The 24,682-nt window shown below is 44.2% G+C and overlaps 1 protein-coding gene across 1 annotated transcript in view; it reads left to right on the plus strand.

Annotated features, from left to right (window-relative positions):
• The window catches only part of STIL (STIL centriolar assembly protein), a 75,721-nt gene that overhangs the window by 32,000 nt on the left and 19,039 nt on the right, over window positions 1-24,682 (plus strand). Inside the window, exons 9-14 of the mRNA XM_082264925.1 lie at window positions 664-811; window positions 889-998; window positions 1,168-1,282; window positions 4,031-5,011; window positions 10,187-10,328; window positions 23,147-23,372. Coding sequence (XP_082121051.1) covers window positions 664-811; window positions 889-998; window positions 1,168-1,282; window positions 4,031-5,011; window positions 10,187-10,328; window positions 23,147-23,372 — 1,722 coding nt within the window. The remainder of the gene's footprint in view (window positions 1-663; window positions 812-888; window positions 999-1,167; window positions 1,283-4,030; window positions 5,012-10,186; window positions 10,329-23,146; window positions 23,373-24,682) is intronic.

The following is a 24,682-nucleotide window of genomic DNA, read 5'->3' on the forward strand; positions in this document are numbered from 1 at the left end:
CACTTTAAGATGCCGTTGCCAGGGACCTAAGACTGGTGGAACAAGGAGTTCGGGTGAGGACCACACTGGATCCTGGGACAGGTGAGTATCTGTTAAAAGTCAGCAGCAACAATTTTTGTAGCTGCTTTTTGATTTTTAAAAATTAGACCGGAGCTCCTTTTTAAGTAATTGGAACCTTTTATCCTGCAACTCAAGCAGACTGGATACGTTTTAGTAGAATACTCTAATGGAATTCTTCCTGCTGCCATTGGTTAAAACATGTCAGGAGTATTTCATAAAGAAACCTTGTCGGGGTAAAAAAATTAAGAGGATTACTCTGAAAGAAGCAGGTTTACTCCTACCCAGCCAGATTGTTGAGACTTCCCTCTTGCAAAGCTCTATGAGCCAATACTATCTGACACCTCTGTGTCAAGTATCATGTCCCTCACTGTCTGCTGTGGTTCCTCCCACCAATCCGTAGTCACTGCAGATCACAGTAGTGACATAGGGGTTGTCAGGAGGACTTTGTGCATATTTGTTCTAGGTCTATAATTCAAAAAGCAGAAGCACAAGCAAACTTGAGAGATTTGTTTCATGCAGATAAGTTTCTTCCTTTTAGTTTTAATATAAACAGAAATTTTATAATGTGGAAATATAACTCCCTATGTCTACCTATCTTTCCAGGGTGCTTTCAGAGTCTGGTAGTTTCCTCATCATTCTCTATTCATTGACTCACAAGGAGCCTGAGTTCTATGAGTGTATTCCATGCATCGGCCACGATCCTCTTGGTTACCAGTTGCTGACCTGTGAAGAATCTTTACATCTTTTCAAAGTGAGTTTCTACTGCTATCTTATTCCTTCCTGTAATCTGTGTTGTGCAGTATTTATGAAGCTTGTGTTTTATTTCAGAATGTGGAATCTTCTAAACACTCACCCTTGTCATTTGAGCTCACTACGGAGAGTCAGAATTCTGAAGCATACCTGCTTAGTGAAGTTTCCAAGACCGTTTGTGAAGCTGTGTAAGTTTCCTTCAATACACACATGACATGGCAGCACAGATGACCGCATGACACCAATACCATGGCTCCCATTTCTTTACCATGGCATGTGTAAAATGTGTTTGAAAGCTGGTCTTGTTTTTAATGTTTATCCCAAAAATTTATATGGTTACCTAATATGCTTTTCCAGAAATAAACAGCATGCATCTCCCACTAAGTTATCCGTAAGTGACCACGATTCTGGAGTAGAAGATGAGGATTTCTCCCCTAGGCCTTCGCCTCACCCTCATCCTTCATTTCAGCAGGTAGGTTATAAAACAGTTTTGGAATGGAAGGAAAATAAACGTATATTATTAGCATAAAACTGCTAGAAGTATAGCAAAGACTAGGTGCCTAAATAATCAAAAAGAAAACAATGTGTCTTCCTTTTTCTGTCACCTGACTTTGATAAAGAAAAGTTCTGGTAAGCATAAAGCTAGCTACACACAGGCCGAAAACAGTCAGTTTGGGAGCAACTGGTTGGCTTTTTGCAGATGTACAGCTTCTTGTCTGACAGAAGCTGGTCTCACTGTCAACTGAGCATGCTGGAAAACCAGCAGCCGATTGGCATCCGATCAGCCCATGCAGCTAATGGCTTCAAGCATTGACTGGTGTGTTCTGGTGGGGGAGGCAGTCCCTCTGTCAGAACACAATAGCACAGTATGGGAGGTTGCTATACTAACATCGCTAGTTAGTACAGCGACCTCCTCCGTTTTCTTTCGTTCAGCCCTCTGGGTTTAATGGTTAAAAAAAAAAAACTACATTAAAATAGACTTCACACAACACAAGTAAAATTTTAAAAGAAAACTATTCCCTAGCAGAGCATAGGTCATTTATAGGAAAGAATAGGATGCAAGTGAAAAGGGACCAAGCAAGGTGGTCACCCCCCCCCCCCTTCTCTACCAGGCAGGCTGCTCCGAGGAGCGTAGGGCAATAATTAAATGAGAACTGAACCAATTGTGCGGTTGTCCTATAATTTGCTTAACAATGACTTCGTTTAGAAATACTTTGACATATTTTGCGGGTTTTAAACACTCCATGAACTGGTATGTCCTGAATAATTTATCAAATAAGATTTCCTGCCTGATTGACAATGAAAATAAACGTTAAGCTCACATAAGTGAACAATATTTATTAACTATTTTGGCATATTAGGGTCTTGACAGGCGAGCAATCCTGCCATTGGCGACAACTCGCTAGCAATAGTGTCGCTAACAGGCTATTTACCTTTTTCCTGTGAAGTATCTCTTGCTTCGCTTTTGCTTATGAGTGAAATTTTGAAGCCTTCCAGGCTAGCAACTATTGGGATCTGTGCTTCCCTTACCTAGACAATATGTCACCAGTTGCAGAATCGTCCATTAGATATCGTCCTAAGGCCTCCTTCACGAATGGACAGTGGCAAGAGACAGCGTACTGTATTGCAGCTGGGCTAACAGGTGGTTGCAGACCACTGTGGCCACTCAGCCTGTACAAAGCAAATAACAGGCTTACTGGAGACAAAGATTTCTATTGTTTTTCGTATGTATCCACACATCAAGCAGTTAGGGACAGATACCTGTCCTTGGATGCATCTGTGTACATCCAGGGTTGGACATCTGTTCCGAACTGCAGGTAGCAGCGCAATGCACAGATCTATGCGGTGAGCTATGGACAATTTCGGCACCTGTCTTTGTTTTGTACTGTCTGCAGCCACCTGTCAGCCTAGCTGCAGCAATACTCTGTCTTTCGCCACTGTTCATGCCTGCCCATCCATGTAGAGGAGGCCTAAAGGTTTTTGTATATGTTTTTGGTAGAAAAAAGGAGGAAACTGCTAATTTTTATCCAATTTCCAAAAGCAGCAACTAAACTGTGACACACAATAAACATATACAAAAAAAAAAATCTGAGCTGCGCTAACATACATTAAATGCATCTATGAACCATGCATTCAATGTAAAAAACCATTCTAAAAATAAAATCCATCCAGGTAAGTTACACCAGTGCAAAAATAGTGAAAATAACAAAGTTTTTGGTTAAGTCCAACTGTGATAAATCAGGCTCTGTCCCATGAGAATAACACCCGAAGTGAAATGTATCCTCCACCATAAAGATTGCCTCCTTACTAACTTAGAGACCTCTCGGGGTCAACACACCTGTGGCTTAAACCCAGCCAGGGCCTTGATCCATCCACAGAAAGATGGGCAAATCCCACCGAGCACAGGCAGCACTAACGTAGAATCGGCAAGCAGCATGCAATCACAGATGCAGACGACCTCTGAACTCAAACTCGGCTCAGGATGTCCCACTCATTTGTCGTTCCCCAAAAGACATAAAAGCTCACCTTAGTGTATTATCGTACAGAACTTTAATAGTGATATAAAAGGATACACTTACAGTGAGAATAGCATCAACGTATGTAGGAACAAATGACTGGCTGGCCATACACAAACATCCGTCCTTCCAGGATCGCAGATGCGCGGTGATGTTGGGGAACGAAAATGAGTGGGTCATCCTGAGCTGAGTTTGAGTGCAGAGGAGGTCTGCTTCTGTGATTGCATGCTGCTTGCCGATTTTACGCTAGTACTGCCTGTGCTCGGTGGGATTTGCCTATCTTTCTGTGGATTGATCAAGGCCCTGGCTGGGTTTAAGCCGCAGGCGCGATGACCCTGAGAGGTCTCTGTTTTTGGTGGTTTCATTTTTTTCTATAAGCTTTATATGATTTCCCTGACCACTAGGTGACACTGTTTACTGAAGTCTGTTGAAATGTCTGTGAATAAGGGGTAACTTATTAAGAATGGCTGCAATTTTTGTGGGGTGTTTTCTGTTTCTTTTCAGTTTCTAGATGATAATTTACTTGTATTTCCTATCTTCACTATACCATGTTTATTTGAAACCTCTTCTGTGTTAAGTCTGCGAAATATCTATTTTTCTGTGACGGCTTAAAAATTGTTGCATAAACTGTTTTGTGTAATAGACTAAAATCTTTTGGCTGCCCAGAATGAAATATTCAAACATTTCTAATGTTTTCTATACAGGTGACTAGAATCCACCCATCGGTACCTGAACTCTCTTTGGTGTTCGGAAGTGTTGTAGAACCAAAACCTTCAGAGATGGGCAATAAAAAGATTCCTCCTTTGTCCTCGACGCCAAAAGTTGTAAATAACCAGTTTATTACTACTTCTTATCCCCATAATGATTTATATAGGAAGGAATCTATGGTAAAACCTGTAGCTGTTCCTGTCAAAGCTTCCAAACCCTCAACAACAAGACTGTCCAGGGGAAAGTCCTCTACAGGTGACAAAACACATTTCCACAGCAATGGCCAGAGTAGAAGAAACTCCACATCATCCTCCACTTCTTCCTCCTCTCTTTCCACACCTCGAACTGGTTCATCCCCAGACTCATCCGTACACCAGGTCAAAGGCTCATCTGAACTTGACCTAAGATGCAGCATCAGTGGATCCTGTCAAGAGCAACCACCACTAACATCTTCACCTTATTCTAGACGGTCGTCCTTGCCTCACTCTCCCAACCACAATGCAACCTTTCCCCTTCAGACAAAGCCATTTTCTGATGCCCAAAAGCCATCGCAGAATTTTGCTACTTGTCACCATCAAACTAATATCTGCAGTGGTTGTGTTGGCATTAGTCCTGTTCCTTGCCATTCACATAATTCCTGGCCAGCTCTGAGTCATATCAGTCATCAGGGCCTGGAGAGCCCATCAGGACCACCTGGAAATGTTATGCCGTTTTATCAGAATATGCCATGTCCGAATACTTGTTGCAGCCCTGTGTTAATGAACTGTGGCCGAACGGTGGGTTGTGCTACTCCAGTAGATGGTGCCAACCCTACTGGCAGAAGAGACTCCTTGCCTGTAAATTCTTGCAGCTCAAACCCATGCATGGTCATGGCACCTCCTACAATTCCTGGACCTAGTGGCATGTTGGGATTGTCTGCAGAGGCTTACCGGCTATTAACAGATCAAGACAAGCAGCTGAAGCTTCTGCAAGCTCAGGTTTGTGAAGAGTATGTGAGCTGGTAAATTATTATAATGTGCATGTAGCAGATTAGACTGCTACATGCACTTTACATTCAACATTATAATCCTTCCCAATACAATTGATAGTATCCACTATATATTGAAGGTTTAACCTGGATCTGAAATGAGATGTGCAGAGGTTGGTTGTTGGAAAGTGCGGTCATAAAGACCAATTCTATGGCTGTAACCTATCATTAAAACCGCTTCTTAAAGAGACATTGTCCTCAATGCAGCCACGAGTATTAACACCTTCTCGTCAGGCCTATAGCAGAATGATGGCCGGGCTGTGGCTTTACCATCCTGACTGGATGTCATATGACGTCCTTCACATCGTGCAGTCCCTCTGACACAGCGCATCACTGTTCAGGGTAAAGAGCCAAGGATGAGGCTCTATTCTATGTTATCAGCTGTGTCCACTTACAGCTGACCACATGTATACGAATGCCGGTTATCGACATTTCCTTTCCTTAGTGCTGTCAGTGTCTGAGGAAAGCAAAGTTGATAACCGGCTTTCCAGTTATAGGGGACATTTACACTGGTAATCAGGGCACGAATAGTCAGTGCAGCCTCATCAGCGCACATCAGTGAAGAAAAAAAGAATTACTTAATTACTTATTCACATTGTTGTATAACAAAGTAAGATTTTTTTTTTTTTTTTCCGCTTGTTTTGCAAAAGAAAAAAAAAAACAGCAGTCATTTAAATACCACCAAAAGAGCTCTGTCTCAAAAAAAATCATAAAAATGTAATATAGGTACAGTGTTGCATGACCACGCAGTTGTCATTTAAAGTGCAACCGCGCTGAAAGTTGGCCTGGGCAGGAAGGGGGTGAAAGTGCCCGTTGTTCAAGTGCAAGTGGTTAATGTAATTGCCATACCCATAATTGCCTGCACAGTGGTAGATATTCACCTAATCATGAATTCACATAAATCTGCCACTGGGCACTGCCATCTTTGTTGTAGCCAAAGCAGACCCAGCAATTACAGAGCGGTCACTCTTGTGACACTGCAGTAATCTGCACAGAGTAGCACTTTGTAGGTTCTTTTGTTATAGCTCCTTTAATTATGTCAAAGCTAAAAAATGCAAGGAACCTGATCCATACACCCAAAGGGTGATAGGGTACTGGTACCTAAAGATAAAATGGATATGTTGAGGAGGGCTCCTGATGGGTGACAATCGCTTCACATATTGAAAAAATATCATTTATTTAATTTAATAAGTCATCAATATAAAATGAACAAACAGTTAAAAGAGAGAGAACATTTTCCATGGTGCATTCAATACAACAGTCCAGATAAGTCTCACATGCGCCCTGGGACAGTCTGACGCGTTTCGCCCTTGAGTGGGCTTTTTCAAAGACCATAGACAGTCCCGGGTGGACACATTAAAAAACAGAAACTGAGGATAGTTGCTGGTGACCAGGAGGTTCCACAAACGGCCCGATGCACAACTCCACACCCGTGTTCAAAGAGGTACAGACTGGGTACTTCCGGCCCCAATGGGCCAAGAAGAGTTGTCCCAAAAGATGGGGTGTCGAGCCCCGCCCCTTGATTTGGGGGTGATCAAAATTTATAACCTCAGGGGAGAGGGCTGCCCAATAATGGATTGAGTTTTCCCCTGAGTAGGGTAACTCGGTTAGGCTTGTCTACACGACCGGCCGAGCCAGGACACCCCACCGCCACACACGGACGGAGGCTGAAGAACCGTGGCCGAGTTGTGCATCAGGCCGTTTGTGGAACCTCCTGGTTGCCAGCAACTATCCTCAGTTTCTCTTTTTTTTAATGTGTCCACCCGGGACTGTCTATGGTCTTTGAAAAAGCCCACTCAAGGGCGAAACGCGTCAAACTGTCCCAGGGCGCATGTGAGACTTATCTGGACTGTTGTATTGAATGCACCATGAAAAATGTTCTTTCTCTTTTAACTGTTTGTTCATTTTATATTGATGACTTATTAAATTAAATAAATTATATTTTTTCAATATGTGAAGTGATTGTCTTATGCTCACCCATCAGGAGCCCTCCTCAACATATCCCTCATTTTATCTTTAGGTACCAGTACCCTATCACCCTTTGGGTGTATGGATCAGGTTCCTTGCATTTTTTATCTGTTAATCAGGATTGGAGGTCTCCTGTATGATTAAATCACACCCACTAAGGTTACCTTTGTCTGATATTATGTCAAAGCTAAAATAGCTTCAAAGAATGAATTGAGGCTTTGTAAATCTATAGATGCAAGGCATATCCCTGGGAGCAGCTCTTTAATACTTTTTGTAAATTCTACCTTGATTGGGGCAGAAGGTGTTAACTTGCCTCTGTCACAGGGAGCGATTTGAGATCACAATAGGCTTCCGAGGCAATGGATTTCAGCTGCGCCGACATTGGGCTAGGGAGGTGGAAACAGCTTTGTGCTCCCGAGAACCTCGGACATTGCAGGTAGTGTCAAAAGGTAAAGCAGAATTCAGCCTAGAATATCATGGATCAGGTACAGACTGACAGACCAACATGAGTAAGTGGTTACTGCAAACCTTTTTAGGATGTGTTTTGGCTTGTCAGTTGAGGACCAAGTTACCAGGACTATCCCTTATCCTGGCTTCAGTACCTGAAGGGTTAAATGCTCGGTAACTGGGGGGGTAGAGTAAGAGGCTTACTTTGACCATAGTCCCTGCTTGCATCTCTTTTCTTTTTCAATGCATTGAGTTGTGGGCGGTCCCTCAGCATACAATATAGGACTATCAGTTTTGCATTGTATGTAATGAGGAGTGCCTTAGGAGCCTGCTGGAGCGATTAATTATTACTTTTTTTTTTTTTTTTTTTTTTTTTTTTTTTTTTATAGAGATCATGCTTGCCTACTCTGCACAACAATTTTGCACAGAAAGGTTCCTTACCCCCCTCTTCTTGGAGTCCTCTGCCAGTGCTGTCAGATTCTCCTTCCTCCAGGTGCCTCCTTAGCAAGCCGGGTACTTAGGAGGCACCTGTGCATGAGCGCTCCTTTGCCGAGCTGTGAGCAACCATAAACACACAGCACCAGTAAGCCACACCCCCTTCTCCCCATCCCAGGAGTTTGGCTAACAGCAGCAGGAGCCTATTGCTACGCTGCCCTCAGTGTCTTCTGTGAGACAAGAAAGTGAAGGGGAGCAGTTCTGGAGCTGTTATAGGAGCCAGGCAAGTGTTTAAGGATTGGGGTAGGTAGGACAGGTAGTATGGTGCTTTTTGCCTTTTAACAAGCATTTAACCCTAGCAGTGGAAAGAGGTTCCACTGCAAGGGTGTCTTCTTTTTTTTTTCTTGTGCCTGGTTTTGGGCATTAAGCAGCTCAAGATTGACAAATCCATGGATCGATTATCACAGGCTTCTCTCTATGGCTCATTTCAGATACTGGTTTGGACTTCACACTGCTCTTGGTTTTTCCTCCTTGGATGAGCTTGAATCTGTAAACCACTTTTTAACATGAGAGAGAGAGTGTAAAGGAAGCTTGTTTTAAAAATGCTAGTTCTTTGGCAGGTATTCTGATACAATGAGCTACAGAAGGAGAATTGGGTGGCACTTTAAGGGCACGAACACAGTAATTTATTAAAAACAAATATTTTATTTATACAAAAGATAAAATATTAAGTCTATGATACGGAAAAGACATTTAAAATATTAAAATTAAACAATGCACTTTTTGACTAGCAATAGAACCCAACATCCTCTTCACGATGAAGCACTACAGGCATACCCCGTTTTAAGTACACTCACTTTACGTACACTTGCGAGTACGGACACAGCCTGGTCAGCTTGGCATGGCATTACTCCCAGTTTTTAACATTGGCGTCTATGGGAAATCTTGGTCATCTTGACATGGCACTACTCCCAAACGATATGTGACAGGGATACCAAACTTAGGGAGCAATGTGAGGGGACCCAGGACTACAACATATCCTATTTGTGGCCAGCTAGCTTGCCTAGGAAATGAAAAAAAGGTATTGCTTCACTTTAAGTACATTTTCGTTTTACATACATGCTCTGGTCCCATTGTGTACTTAAAAGCTGGGTATGCCTGTACAATGTAAATATGGATAAATTGAATAACAATACGTGATAGTCAAAAATACCAAAACAATTACAAAAGTCTTTATACCATCATATAGCACAGATTCGTGCATAGACTATTTGGTTGGAATAAGCATGCTAGTCTCACAGCGAGCGTGAAAGCAGTTGTAAACCGCAGCTGGCTAAAAAAAAAAAAAAAAAACCTGTAAGGCAGTTGCATAATGTGCTAGTATGCGTCATACTAGCACATTATCAAATACCTTAGAACAAAGTCCCTCCCTCCTACGGCGCGCGCTGTCACTACTGAGAGGGCTGATATCTTCACCCCCCCCCAGTCTTTTTTCCAGGTTCGTGCGCTCCGGCTGTGTGATTGCCCAGAGCCGCGATGACATCGTACATGTGCGCAGGAGCCCTAGGCTCCGGCACAAAGCTCTGAAGTTTCGGCAAGGTATTCTGGACCTTCAGAGCGTATGCACCAGTGATATCTCCTAAACAGTGCACGGCTAGTAGATAGTCAGTTTACCTACAGGTAAGCCGCCTTTATAGGCTTACCTGTAGGTAAAAAAACACAGTGGGCTTTACTACCGCTTTAAATTAAATGCAAAGAATGCAAACCAGGCTACAAGAAAGAACAAAAAAGGATAAAAAATATTCTATATAAAATATATAGCAAGCAATGAACAATCATTAAAGAACTCTATGGGCTTTGTGTATTATGATAAACTTGCACAAGTATGAAGAAAAATACTTTATTAGTTTATCGGTTCTTTTTCCTGTAGCCTCTTTGCCTTATTTGCGTCTTTTGCATTTAATTTAACTCTCGTGATACTGGCCGAGACTAGCATGCTTATTCCAACCAAATTTAAAAGTCCCACCCAATTTTCCTTCTTTCTCATTCTAAGGGTTGTGGCACCTCCCTTTTGGGCAGATCTAATTTTATATTTAGTAATATTGTGATGCTCTTGTATTAGCCCTTTGAATCACTGTCGAGGCATGAGAGAAAGGCAGCTAGTATTTTCACAAGGTCAGCAGTAAGGCATTCATGCATTTTCCAAAAGTTTCCTTTCTAGCAAAAAAAAAAAATGTATTAAGGATGTGTAATGGGAAACTTGTTTTCTTTGCAGATCCAGCGGTTGCTTGAAGCCCAGGCTTTTCAGGGTGATTCCAAATCTTCCCGCTCCAAGAAAACTGCAGAATCTGTGACCACGGAGACTGGGAGCTCTGAGCCAGTGCGGAAGACCAGTGTGAGCATTGCTGTCAGCACAGGTAACAACCTCTTCCCTTTGCCCCTATTATTGGTCAGTGTATATAAAAGAATGGGAATTTTTGGGCTGAAGCTGTACTAATATTATAGTGGACAGTGGATCAATAGCTAGCCAAAAGGCATTGTAATTTTTGGTAGAAAAGACATGATTACCTACTGGTGCCCACTGTGGGGGCATCTCCTTCCACTCAAAAATATAACCGCGCAATGTTTTTAAGCTTTATTAATGTTTGCACCCCTTTTATATTTTTGTACCAAAAAAATTCAGTTTTTACAAAATTACTGTTTGTTGTATGTTGCACCTCAAAAACCCTATTTCTCTTTTGTTCATTGACGGACACAGCTCCTGATCTTTATAGCCATTGGGTTATACTGCCCCCTACAGGAGTAGGACAAAAGGCAGAGAAAATGTGGCTACGCCTATGGGCAGTCCTAGGGGGTATACTTCCTCTCACTCCCTCTGTCTGCTACTAGGTACTCCTTTTTTTTTTTTTCCTGCCTAGTCTGGACCTAATTCTTTGCTGGGATCTCTGGTCCTTGCAATTTTAGATAGAACTTTTTCCTGTGAGATCAACTTTTTCCTGTGAGATCTACAATCAACTGCCAGACTGGGCGACGGGCTTGATAATCTAGTTACGGTGGTCACCCCAGTCTGGCCAGCGAGTGCGGGCAGACCTCAGTGAGCGCTAGGTCGGCTGCCACATAGCCCAAATGGACTGGGGCTGGCCTGCGAGTTAAACTCCCCACGAGGTCGCATATGACCGAGTCTCGCAGTGTTGCTCCTGGCCAACAGCCCCCCATTTTGATGGAGATGAGGTTCTCTGTCTGGAGCGGTGCCCGCCTGGTTCCTGGTATGCAAGCTACTGTCCCCCCCCCCCCCCCTCTCCTCCTAGAGGTTTTGGGGTGGACGTGGCCCCTCCATGGGACGGTCGGACATTCCTGGGTTTCCCTCAGGAACCACCCCCTCATCGGTCTGGTGGTTCCTGTGGGCTCTATCTCCCCCAATCCCCTCCTATTTTGACAGAATTGTCACTAAATAGTGGGGGCGACCAAAGCGTCCCCTTGAGGTCCCCAAGCGAATTTGCTAGGTTAAGCGATTTTGCTAGGTGATACCTCCTATGAGGAATCCCTTCTAAAGAAGTGGACTGTTCCACCGGTGGTGGACCCTCCGGTTTCCAGATTAAGCAAGGCAACCATGATTCCTGTGTAAGAGTCCTGGCCTTAAGGGACCTGGCTGACAGGAAGGCGGAGGCTGTGGCCCGCAATATGTACACCCTGGCTGGTTCGGTACTGAAGCCGATATTTACCATTGCCTTGGTGTCGCAGTCTCTGACCGAATGGGCTAGGCTTTTGCGCCATGACCTGGAGAGGGAGTAGCTCCCCCCTGCCTTTGCTGAGCTGACGTACCAGCTGGTCCAGGGGCTGCAATTTATCTATGATGTCTCTTTGGATGCAGCTCCCCTAGTGGCTCGGCTCTCTGTTTCGGCAGTGGTCCTTTGGCATGTATTTTGGCTCAAATGCTGGTCTGCAGACAAGACTTCTAAAAAGGCCTTGACTGATCTTGCCTTTCAAGGAGATCGCCTGTTTGGTGCTACCCTGGATGACATCATTAAAGGTCTCACAGGGGGAAGAGTACCTTTCTTCTGCAGGCTACTAAGGGCAAGGACCCTCGTCGTAGACATGGGCCCTCCTTCTCGCCTCAAAGTTTTTTTCGTCCCTCAGGGTCGACTGATTAGGGATCGGAGCCCTTCGGGGCCTCTCTGGAGGATCTAAGCGAATTTGGTCTGCCAAGTCGAGAGCGGGCTTCTCCAGACCCACGGACAAGGCCTCTTCAGCATAAAGGTGCGCCCTCAACCGTATCTGGGGTGTGGGGACATTTTCGTTGGTTTCCGGACCCGAGGACTCCCCGGTTACAAGTCAGGTGGGTCCATGAGGTCATTAGGTCCTGCTGCAAGATCGAGTTTCGTTCTTACCTCCGGTAAGGTTCTTCCTTTCAACGTGCGACTTTCCCCAGTCCGCTTACAGGCTCTTTTTGGGGCGGTGCAAGACCTTTTACTTTGTAGGGTGATGGTTCTGACTTCAGAATGTTTTCAAGGGGTTTTTACTCCTGTTTACAGTCCCCAGGAAGGAAGCCAAGGTGCGTCCAGTTCTGGACCTCAGGGCACTGAACTGTTTTGTGTGGGTGAAGAAGTTCAGAATGGAATCCCTTCGGACGGGGGTGGTTTCCCTGCATCAGGGGGGTTCTTCTTGCCTACTTCAACATCATCAAGGACGCTTGCCTCCACATTCCAATATGTGTCGGTTTCCAGCGCTTAGTCAGCTTTGCTGTGGGAGAGGAGCATTATCAGTTTGTGGCGTTACCCTTTTGGTCTCTCCTCTGCTCCTCGGGTCTTCACAGAAGTGTTGGCCCCAGTGCTAGCATTGTTACGCCAACGGGAAATCGCTGTACTGGGCTACTTGAACGACCTTCTGCGAGAGGCGTCTCCTACTGCTCTGGTGTAAAACCTGGAATTCACCATAAGAGCTTGAGGGTGTTTGGCTGGATTCTGAATTTTCAGAAGTCTGCTCTTGTTTCTGTCCACAAAGCTGGACTATCTGGGTCCAGAGTGCCCCTTCCTTTGGACAAATTCCAGAAACTGCAGGCTGTAATTCGTCTCCTGCTGTCCAGCAGATGATGATCCCTCAGGATTTGCATGGGGGTGCTGGGCCTGATGGTGTCTACCTTTTTTAGAGGCGGTTCCATTTGCACAGTTCCATACGAGGTCCCTGCAAGGGAGATTCTGGCCAAATGGGACAAGAATCTGCAGCCTCTGGACAATCAGATCCGACTGACCTGGGGAACGAAAGAGTCCCTTATATGGTGGCTTCATTTCTTGGCACTTCGCCTTGGCAAATCCTTACCTTCTGCTCAGGGGGTCTGAACACTGGAAGAGTCCAGACTACCGATCAATGTCCTCCGAGCGATCAGACTGTCTGGATCATTGGACGGATCATCTTCAGGGGGTGTCCAATGCACATTCAATTGGACAATGCCACGGTAGTGGCTTATGTCAATCACCAGGGGGGGCACAAGCTGTGTCCTGGCGGCTCTTGAGGTAGCCGGCATTCTAAGGTGGGCAGAACGGTTCATTCCAGCCCTCTCCGCCGTACACATTCCCAGGGTGGAAAACTGGCAGGCGGATTACCTCACTCAGCAGGCAATGGACCAAGGGGATTGGTCCCTTCATCCGGAGGTGTTTCTTCTGTTGTGCCTTTGGTGGGACATCCCCGAGTTGCATCTGTTGGTGTTCCCACTCAACAGGTGCAGAGGTTTGTGGCTCGTTCACAGGACCCTCTGGTGGATGCGCTGGTGGCCCCGTGGGGGGTCAGTATCATCTGATTTTTGCCTTTCCTCCTCTCAGGCGAAGGGATTCAAAGGACCAATCTTCCATCCTGTTTAACCGCCGCTGTCTTTGATGGATTGGCTGTTGAATGCCAGGTGCTGATGGATAGAGGTTTGTCTGAGTCAGTGGCTCCAACGCTGTCAAAAGGTAGAAAATCTACTTCTAGGACATGGGTGTCCAACCTTTTGGCTTCTCTGGGCTACATTGAGTGTAGAGAAATTTTCTCGGGCCGCATATAAAATCTATACTATAGTTAAGGTATATAAGCAATAAAACCCCGCCGCACCCTTCCCGCATGCCCATTCAATGCAGCTTCACCAGTGCGTGCCCAGCCAATGCAGCCTCACAAGTGCATGCCCATCCAATGCAGCCTGATCAGTGCCCATCCAATGTAGCCTCACCAGTGCATGCCCATCCAATGCCTTCTGCAATGAAGAGAGAGGAGAGCCGCTGGATTACACAGAGCAGGGATCTCCTGCTTACCCGGTGACCGCTGTCATACGAAGTCCTGCCTCCTGGACCGGCTCCTATGATAGACATCTCCAATGTGCTGTCTATCATTGACAGAGGCTCCGAGGCAGCCTCTGCCTACAGTTAGTTGGAAGCCGCTGTGGCCGTGCCCCCGACTTGACTTCCTTCCTCCACAGCAAAAAAAAAAAATTGTCAGGGGGCAGTGGGCCACATTGCCTGTGGTTCTGGGCCGCATGCGGCCCTCGGGCCGCAGTTTGGACATGCCTGTTCTAGGAGGAAGATCTAACATTGTACGTGGAAGATGTACATTGCGTATTGTGAGTCTCTTAGGGTTCATCCTCGCTCCTTCTTCTTTTTTTTTTTTTTTTCTCTTCTTCTTCTTCTTTCGGTGGCTCGGATCTTGACCTTCCTTCAACGGCGGTTTGAGCAGAAGTTGGCCTTGAGTACCATCAGGGGCCAAGTGTCGGCTTTGGCGGTCATCTTAGATCTTCTAACGACCTTTTGACCACACACTCCCTGGTGCGTACATTTCTTCAGGGTGTCCAACATTTGGTTCCTCCAGTGCGGGCTTTGTTGCCGCCTTGGGATCTTAATTTGGTGCTTTCAGCTCTACAGAAGCCTCCCTTTGCAAATATTCGAGACATTCCCCACGCTTACGCTATCCCAGAAGGTGGCCTTTTTAGTGGCTATCACCTCTGTGAGCAGGGTATCAGAACTGGCGGTGTTATCCTATCGTTTACCTTACCTGGTGATTCACAGGGATAAGGTTGTTCTTTGTCCCTGTCCATCATTCCCTCCAAAGGGTGTCTCAGATTTTCAATTGAATGAAGACATTGTGTTGCCTTCCCTGTGTCCCAGGCCTAAAAAGCCGAAGGAAATATCCTTTCATGCCTTTGGATGTGGTCCGGGCAATAAAGGTGTACCTGGCAGCTACAGAGTCTTTTAGGAAATCAGACTCACTATTTGTGCTCATGGATGGATCGTGGAAAGGGTTGTCCGCTTCCTCTGTGACAATTTCCAGATGGTTCAGGCCTATTCCATCAAGGGTCAGGTTCCTCCTTTCCCTGTCAAGGCGCACTCTACTAGGGTGCTGAGTGCCTCCTGGGCATTTCCGTCATCGGGCGTCAGTGACGCAGGTTTTCAAGGAGGCCACCTGGTCGTCGGGTGCACACTTTTTTATTGGGATGCACCGATCCGATATTAGGATCGGATATCGGCGCCGATGTGGCCATAATAGGTGGATCTGTAAAATTAACAGATCCACGGGCCTATCCGGTTTTGCTCTTTACATAGCTGTGAGGGAGCAGAGAACAGCTGTCAAAGAAGGAAAAAAAAAAAAAAGAGCCTCCTGCAAATGCCTGTCAGTCTCTCATTTAAGTAAACACAATGAATACAATGCATCTTTTCTTCTCTGCCGGAGGAGGGAAGTTTAACCTCTTAAATGCACAATTGTTATAAGGGATCTGCCGATACCGATCCGGAAGTATTATTTTGTTATAAGCTCACAAAACGGTACTTCTGGATCGGACTCGGGATCGGCGATTTCACAAAGCAAAAGATGGGGATCAGTACCAAAAAAGTCGGCTCGTGCATCCCTACACTTTTACAAAGTTTTATCAAATGGATGTGTTGGCATCTGCGGATGCTTCTTTTGGCCGCAAGGGTTTGCAGGCTGCTGTTTATAGAGGACCTGATCCTCTTTGAGGGTGTATTGTTTTTTTTTTTTTTTTCAGGTGGGTTCCAGTTGTTTGGTTGAGTTCTTGTTGCCTAATGTTTTAGCCTTGGGAATTTTTTAATTGTTCCCACCCCTTATGTTTAACACTGCTTTGGGACGACCCAATGGTTATGAATATCAGAAGCTGTCAGTCAGTGAAAGAGAAAATGGGATTTTTGACTGACCGTAAAATCCATTTCTCTGATGCTCATTGATGGACACAGCACCCACTCCTCTGTGGAGATATAATTCTCCTGACACTGCTTGTAACAAAACTGAGTGTCTATAGCCGAGAGAGGGAGTATACCCTTTAGGACTGCCCATGGGTGTAGTCAGAATTCTTTTCTGCCTAGTGTCTTACTCCTGTAGGGGGCAGTATAACCCAATGGTTATGAATATCAGGAGCTGTGTCCGTCAATGAACATCAGAGAAATGGATTTTAAGGTGAGTCAAAAAATACAATCCCCCCCCCCCCCCCCCCCCCATGGTTTGCTTCTCCAAAACACATTACAGAATAATGCCTGTTAATCCACCTGACGTTTAGTGAGCTCCTTTTTTCAGCTGCACTGACTTTCTAAGCAGTATTATAAGTCCTACCCAATGCCTCTCTGATCTTAGACACCCCCACCCCCTTTATATTATGGTGATAAGGAGAATAGCTGGTGTTCTGTAGTCTGAATCAGGAGAGCAGCCTGGAGCAACTATGCTGCTCATTCCTAGGGACAAGAAGTGTTAGTGGCAGGATCACCAGGTGAGAGTAAAAGAAAAGGGCTTGAAAAATTAAAACCAATGCACCCACCACATCTAAGAATTGGTAAACTGTAATATATTTTTTTTGTTGGGTCGAGGTATATTTTGGAGTTTCTTTTTATAGAGTACGTGTTTTTTACACCACTTTTACCCAGTATTCACACTTTTTTTTTTTTTTTGTTTCCCCCCCAACTGAATCCATGTAGAAAAACTGTTAATTTTGGGTGAAATCATTTATAAATATGAATGTGTTTAGTTCTGTGGTGTGTAAAGTGGCCACCAGATGTCACTATAGTCACTTTTTTTTCCCGTCTACAATGTTTCTGCTGTGTGACCTGGCTGGATCTTTATTTAGCCAAGTCATTAGTGAGTTTCTAGCACTGTGGATTTTCCTGGGCAACTTTTATAAATCCTGTGAATTATTTCTATACATGTATATTTCCTTTATGGAAGCCAAATATGTAAGTAGTCAGTGCATTTCTAAACAAGGATGAATGGGAATTATCTCTTAAAGCAGAGTTCAACCCTAAAATTATACTTGCCTCCATCTTCATGCCCGGGGTCACCTGAAAAACAAATGGATAATCGCAATTTTTTTTTTTACTTACCTTGTTTAGAAGAAAATATACTCGCCTTACTTCCTCTTCCTCCCCTCGGCGGCCGTGGCGAATCGTCACTTCCTGGCATGCATTGATTCCTGGGAGCTGAAAGTCATCGCTCCCAGGAATCAATGCGCCTGCACCGGCCCCGATGTCAGTTCCGGGGCGCGCCGTCATACCTTGCTAAACAGCTTCTGGGCATGCCCAGAAGCTGTGCAGGGATGACGCTGCAGTACCGGAAGTGACGGCGGGGCCGGTGCAGTGCATCGTGGGACCGAAGAAGATGGAAGAGGATTGCGCTGGCTTCAAGCTGCCCACACCTGAGATGGCAGCGCTGGATAATACATTTTCAAGGTAAGTATTTCTTCTAAAAGGTAAGTGCAACCCGGGACAGATCAGAGGCTAGCCATTGTGGAATGCACTAGCCCTGACTTATTAAAAAAAACTTTCCCAGGGTGGAACTCCGCTTTAAAGCAGTTGGCTAAATTTTAGCTGTCATTTTTGTTATAAAGTGATAGCAAAGACCTGACTGCCTTGTTCCTGTAACTGCTTCATCTTGTATTTCTTGTACTCCAGACATTATTTATAGATGTATATGCTCTAAAAAACTAGTGTGGGATTCTCATTGGATAGAGGGATCAGTAGTCCCAGCTCTGTGAACTATAGGAGGTTAGGGGGGCTCCAGAGTTATTGAAATATTATTACGCCATGCATTTACAGGCTGTCATTTCTTGGACATCTAGATATGTTTTAGACCCTTTTGAATGTTATTTTATCTACATATCCCTGATGGCTTCTCCTAAAGTCGTATGTTCCCCTGGACCCAGGCGGGGGTTTTCCAACTCTGTCATTTTGTCCACCCTCTGTCCACGAATTGACACAAATTTTTGTCTATACAAGTGTGGCACTGCCTCCTAGAGGACTACTGAGAATTACACTTTCTGGATTCCCCTGGGTTACCATTAGCAACTGATAGCAGACAAACTGCATTGAAAGTCCTTGGCTCTGTCAATAATCAATCCAGGGATGTTGTTTTTTTTTGTGTGTTTTATTTTAGAACTTGGATAGAAGGGATGAGTGGGATACTCCAACTATGAACTATGCACAATCTTGAGGACAACTATCTGTAGAATGCGGCAAGGCCGCTGCTTCACCTTGCCACTGAAGTGAAGATTAAGATTACTGTTCCCACTTGAATATTCTCTTCAGGGTTAAACAACTTGGCACCCCCTTTACTCTCACTGCCTGTGTGCTGACACCCGTCCGCTGACTCTAGCCACTGGAGTGGTCCCCTTCCTGGGCAGACCCTTTGGCAAGCTCCCCTGTACTCAGACACTGTTTTTTTTTTCCAGAGTTGCTCTGCCTTTACCTCCACAGTCAGCTTCCACTGGACCACCCTCCACAGCAGCAGGAGGCGAGACAGCAGGCACCCTCCTCCTGGGACCTGGCTTTCCACCCAAAGGACACCCTGTTGCATGTGCCCCTGGCTTTTATATCCTGTCCAAGGATGCACCACTGTCTGTGCCAACCAACTGGGACAGTTACAAAGCCTGTGTGTCACTAGCTGGGTTTCCTCCACTGTTAAACAGGCTTCCCTATTGGACAGTGTGGGCAGTCCCTCAGACCAGGTGAATCACACATGGACGCATGCCACAGGCCTGACTATAATTCCTGCTCCCCTGATAAGCAGACAGAGAAACTAGGTTTTACCTGCCACTCTCCTGATATGCAGGCAGAGCAAATTACACTTCCGATCTAGGAGGGTGCTACACAAGCTAAACATTGAATGCCAAAATCGCTTTTTTTACTCATACTTCTAGATTTAAACTTTTTTTTTTTTTTCTCCTCCAAATCCCCTACTTTTATTTTTGGACAAACCAACTGGTTTTAAACTATTGTGCGAGGGGTCCATATGAGCCTCATTTAATACTTTCCATCTATAAAATTCTCCATGAGGCTATCCCCTAACTGAATCCACTCATTCCTATATGAGCAAGTGGTGCCATATTCAACAGCCTATCTCGCTAGCAGATTGGGGAAAAATCAAGGATTCCGCCTCTAAGGTATCGCTGTGTGTGGCGCAGAGAGACGGCTTTCAAAATTCTCCTTATCTGGTATAGGACCCCAGTAATGTTCTATATGCTCGTAACCCAGAAGTCTCCCTGAGATGCTGGAGATATGGTATTAATATTGGCACTCTATATCATATTTTCTGGGATTGTCCCAGCATTAAACCTTTTTGGGTCTATGTCAAAACCCTCTTACAAAGCCTCTTAAATGTTTCTATTCCCTTAAATCCAATACATTATCTACTAGGTCTCCCCTTCCCAGGCATCTCCAAGCCTTCTAGGAAGTTTATGGCTTTGGTTTTATTAGCAGCTAAACGTGTTCTACCACGCTCCTTGCTGTCTACTTCTCTCCCTACATGCTCTCAACTCCTATCCACTATAGCCGACATACGCAGAATGGAACATTTGACTGGATTAATTGATGACTTAAGCCTCGTACACACGCACAGATTGTTGGCCGACCGATCGGCCGTCTTTTGTCCAGTGTTTGTTGGTTGAAATGTGCTCTAGACTTGCACTGGACTTTTGTTGGCCAACAAAAAACAACTTCAGAACATTATTGGTGCCAGACTCCAAATGTCAATAGGCCAAGAGAGCTCTCGCCACATCCCTAATATATATATATAGAAACAAGAGAAGAAATCGGTGTTCCAAAACAACGGACCCTGAAATGGCCCCACAGGCACCCATGTGTATGAGCAGGATACACCCAAAATGGGACTTTAAAGGCGAAGTTCACTTGGCATAGATAGATAAATGATAAAGAACAATTGGATAAAAATGCAATAATTTTATTAATACATATATAACATGAAGTGATAACCAACAACCATGCATAAGCATCAGTACAAACATAGGAATTCGTGCAATGTAAAAAGTTTAAGAACCGTATCCTAGAGTAACAGGGTCACACAGGTCCAACATGTTTCGCCGCCTTTATGGGCTTCTTCAGGGACCGAAAATGCAACATATTAACATAACCTATTACATATTATAAGTATCATATATATTATCTTATTCAACATTGCAAAAAAGATATCAAGATTAGACATAAATTGGTTTAATAGAGGTGTCATGTCAAAAACTCACCACTATTATAAAATCCAGGGCACAATTAATAAGTCAACAACCAACTTCAGAAGTGATGCCATGTGATGGTTGACTTTCCGTGTGTTTTTTTCTTCTCTGAGCATGCCCAGTCTTGCTCATATGATTTTTGTCTGCCGAAATCTGTACTGACTGAGGAACAATCGGCCGTTCTGTTGTTTGCCAACGAAAATTTTATAGCATGCACACCAGATTTTTTTCGGCCGAAAATTAGCAGTTGGTTGTCGGAAGCATCATACTAACAAGCCTACAATCGGACGTTGGCCGACAATTTACGGCCAACAATCTGTGCGTGTGTACGGGGCTTTAGCATCCAGCTTTAATAAGATTTGTGAGGTTTGAGATTTACTGTCCTGAAGCAGTTCTCCCGGAACCTTAGGTGCTAGGTAGAGATCATTTCTATTTGCTGAATCCAATCTGTTCTGTGTACATTGCTCAAAAAAATTAAAGCAACGCTTTTTATTCAGAGTATAGAATTAAGTCAATTAAACTCATGGGATATTGATTTGGTCTGTTAAGTAGCAGAGGGGGTTGTTAATCAGTTTCAGCTGCTTTGGTGGTAATGAAAAGAACTGGTGCACTAGATGGGCAACAATGAGACGACCTCCAAAACAGGAGTTGTTTTACAGGTGGAGGCCACTGACTTTTTTTTTTTTCTCCTACTACTCTTCTGTTTTACACTAGTTTTGCATTTGGCTAGGGTCAGTGTTAATACTGGTATCATGAGGTGATACTTGGACCTTTTTAGAGGTTGCACAGGCAGTTCAACTCCTCCAGGATGGCACATCAATATGTGCCATTGCCTGAAGGTTTGCTGTCTCTCCCAGCACAGTCTCAAGAGCATGGAGAAGATTCCAGGAGACAGGCATTTTACTCTAAGAGAGCTGGACAGGGCTGTAGAAGGTCCTTAACCCATGAGCAGGACTGGTATCTGCTTTGTGCAAGGAGTAACCGAATGAGCACTGCCAGAGCCCTACAAAATGACCTCCAGCAGGCCACTGGTGTGAATGTGTCTCACCAAACAATCGGAAACAGACTTCATGAGGGTGGCCAGAGGGCCCGAAATCCTCTAGTGGGCCCTCTGCTCACTGCCCGGCACTGTGGAGCTCGATTGGCATTTGCCGTTAAACACCAGAATTGGCAGGTCCGCCAATAGCGCCTTGTGCTTTTCACAGATGAGCTGGTTCACCCTGAGCACATGTGATAAGACGTGAAAGGGTCTGGAGAATAAGTGGAGAAAAATATGCTGCCTATAACATCGTTTGGTGGTGGGTCGGTGATGGTCTGGGGAAGCATATCCATGGAGGGACGCACAGACCTACAGGCTAGACAATGGCGCCTTGACTGCCATTCAATATCTGGATGAAATCCTTGGACCCATTTTCGGACCCTACGCTGGTGCAGTGGATCCTTGGTTCCTCCTGGTGCACGACAATGCCCAGGCTCATGTGGTGAGAGTATGCAGCCAGTTCCTGGAGGATGAAGGAATTGATGCCATTGAATACCCCCCATGCTTGCCTGACCTAAATCCTGTAGAACAACTCTGGAACATTATGTTTCGGTCCATCCGACACCACCGCCAGGTTTCACCTCAGTCTGTTTTGGAGCTCAGTGATGCCCTGGTCCAGATCTCGGAGGAAATACCCCAGGACATCATCCATTGCCTCATTAGGAGCATGCCCTGTCAGGCATGCATACAAGCACGCGGGGGCCATACAAATTACTGAGTACCATTTTGAGTTGCTGAAATGAAATTTCAGAAAAATGGACTAGCCTGCTGCATCATTTTTTCACTTTGATTTTCGGGGTGGGTTTGAATTCAGCCCTCTGTAGGTTGATTTTCATTTCCATCAAATGATGTGGCGTCCTTTTGTTCCTAACACATTACCCAGTCCAAAACAGTATAGCTATCCAGCATGATATATTTTTTCCCATTGTGATCTGATGTGTTTTCAGAGTGTTCCTTTAATTGTTTTGAGCAGTGTTTATTCTTCTGTATCTGTGCTCCATGGTGTCTCCTTTATTTCTTTATTCCCTCTTGGATCTTTTTGTTTTTATATTTGCATTGTTGTAATTTTTATGTCTGAGCATCCAGTCGTTGCTTTTTTCTTCCTGCCATCTGATTGGCTGGAGGCATGATATCACTCCCGCACATGCGCATGGGAGCTGCCGTTCACGGCATAGGGCCCTGAAGGAACAGCATGGGTGGACGTTCCTTCAGAGCGCATGCGCTGATGATGTCATCGGCTGCATGAAATGTAAATATCTCCGAAACGGTGCATGTTTAGGAGATATTTACAGTATCTATAGGTAAGACTTATTTAAAGGCTTACCTATGAGTACAAGTTATAAGAGAGGGTTTACAACCTCTTTTTTTAAGAGGACAGTTCCTGCTTTGGCAATGCACTCCTGCAAATGATTGGCAAGGTAGCTGACACTGCATCAACTGTCAGACATTAGGTGACTGATTATTATAGTGAAGGTTTATACTCCATACACAAACTATAAATTAGCCTACACATATCTAATGTGGATTATTGCAGAATGCCAATCATGACGAGTTCTCTCTAAGGCTCATTGCAATCTACAGGTGGCCCTCTGGCTCCTAACATTCTGTACACAGTTTTACTTCTAATAATTTACTTTCTAGAAGATCAAATTATGAATCGATGCTGATCTGTATGTGTTTCAGAGAAATGCTGAACTCTGCTGTGTCTCTGCTTGTAGGTGTCAGTCTGTTTTGGAACCCCCCTCCATGTCCTGAGGAAGAGGAGTCCCTGAACAAACAGGATGAGTCTGAGCTTTGTAATGAGCTGACTGCTGCTGTGAACAATGAGCAAGATACAAGCAACACCACCATCGCTTCCTCCTTAAAAGCCGTGGACATTTACAGCTTTGCAGAGAGCAGTCAGCTGACAGACAGCGCCAGCCGTTCTCCTCCTGCACTGCCACCGTGAGTATCTCTGCATTCTGCAAACTCCTAATGCTAACCATTTGCACTGTAATGTGACCAAGCCTGGACTATATATAATGGAGATCTTTAGAATTGTTTGTTTTGTATGGACTGTTATGTTCATTTAAAGACACTTCGACTTTTCGGTTTTGGGTGGATGTTAGTAAATTGACCATGTGGGCTTCTTATCTTTAGGGGCTTTAGAGACCGTTGTTCCCTAATAAAGTTCCTGGTTTACACAAATATAGGGGTCTTTATAAAGGAGTGTCTCCCGTCATCGGTTTCTCCACTTGTTGCACTGTATAAAAATGCAGCAGAAGGGGTGAGACTTATTTTGCCGGATTGATGGGAGGCAATATGAAACTCATGGGGGATAATTTTACTGTGACTCCCAAGTAAGAAGGCAAGTTAGCCAAGTACTGGCAAGAATCCTCTCTTCCAGTTGAAGGGTTTTTATTTCCATTATTTGATGTGTTTTGTGGTACACGGATGATCTCATCCCATAGATATGGAAAGAAAAACTGATCGCTGTGAAAGTTTTGGAGAGCTGTGGTTGAGTTTTCCCCAATATGGGTGTGAATATCACGCGGCTATAAATTATTTTGAATTAAGAGCAAGTGTCAGGAAAAGGCAAAACAGCCATTCAAGAGGTTCACACCATTAGATTTATCATTTCATTTGTGACCACCATGACTCCATCTGGTGTGTTCTGGACCTTATATCATTCTAATTTTCATTACACTTTTTTTCTAGTATTCCATCGCTATCCAATTTCTACACTGACCTTCACTCTTCCATTCATACATTCACTGTCCAGTTTGGGTGGATTTGTCACTGAGGAGCATAGATAAGATAGTCAGTGAATTGGAGGTTGATGAGAGGATAACAGGAGAAGGAAATAAGAATTATGTAATTGTAGTATAGAATATACAGTTTAGGGGTAAAATGGAATCTAAAAATGACATTTATAGAGGTTTGTGACCCAAAAGGGTACGTTATACCACTAACATCTCAATCCATGCCTGGTTGCTATTTTCTTATAGAACGGTGGTTGGGATAAAATCTACAGTTAAAAAAAAAAAAAAAAAGCTACAACATTTAAAATGCAGTTTTGGATAGGGTATATGTATGTGTGTGTGTGTGTATGTGTATATATATATATATATATATATATATATATATATATATATATATAATATAATAAAAAAATACATATAATATATATATATATAATACACACACACACACACACAATGAATATTCTATCCAAAACTGCATTTTAAATGTTGTAGCTCTTCTTTTTTTTATAT

The sequence above is a fragment of the Pelophylax lessonae genome (assembly GCF_965119305.1).
Source record: "Pelophylax lessonae genome assembly, chromosome: 8".
Classification (NCBI taxonomy): Eukaryota; Metazoa; Chordata; class Amphibia; order Anura; family Ranidae; genus Pelophylax; species Pelophylax lessonae.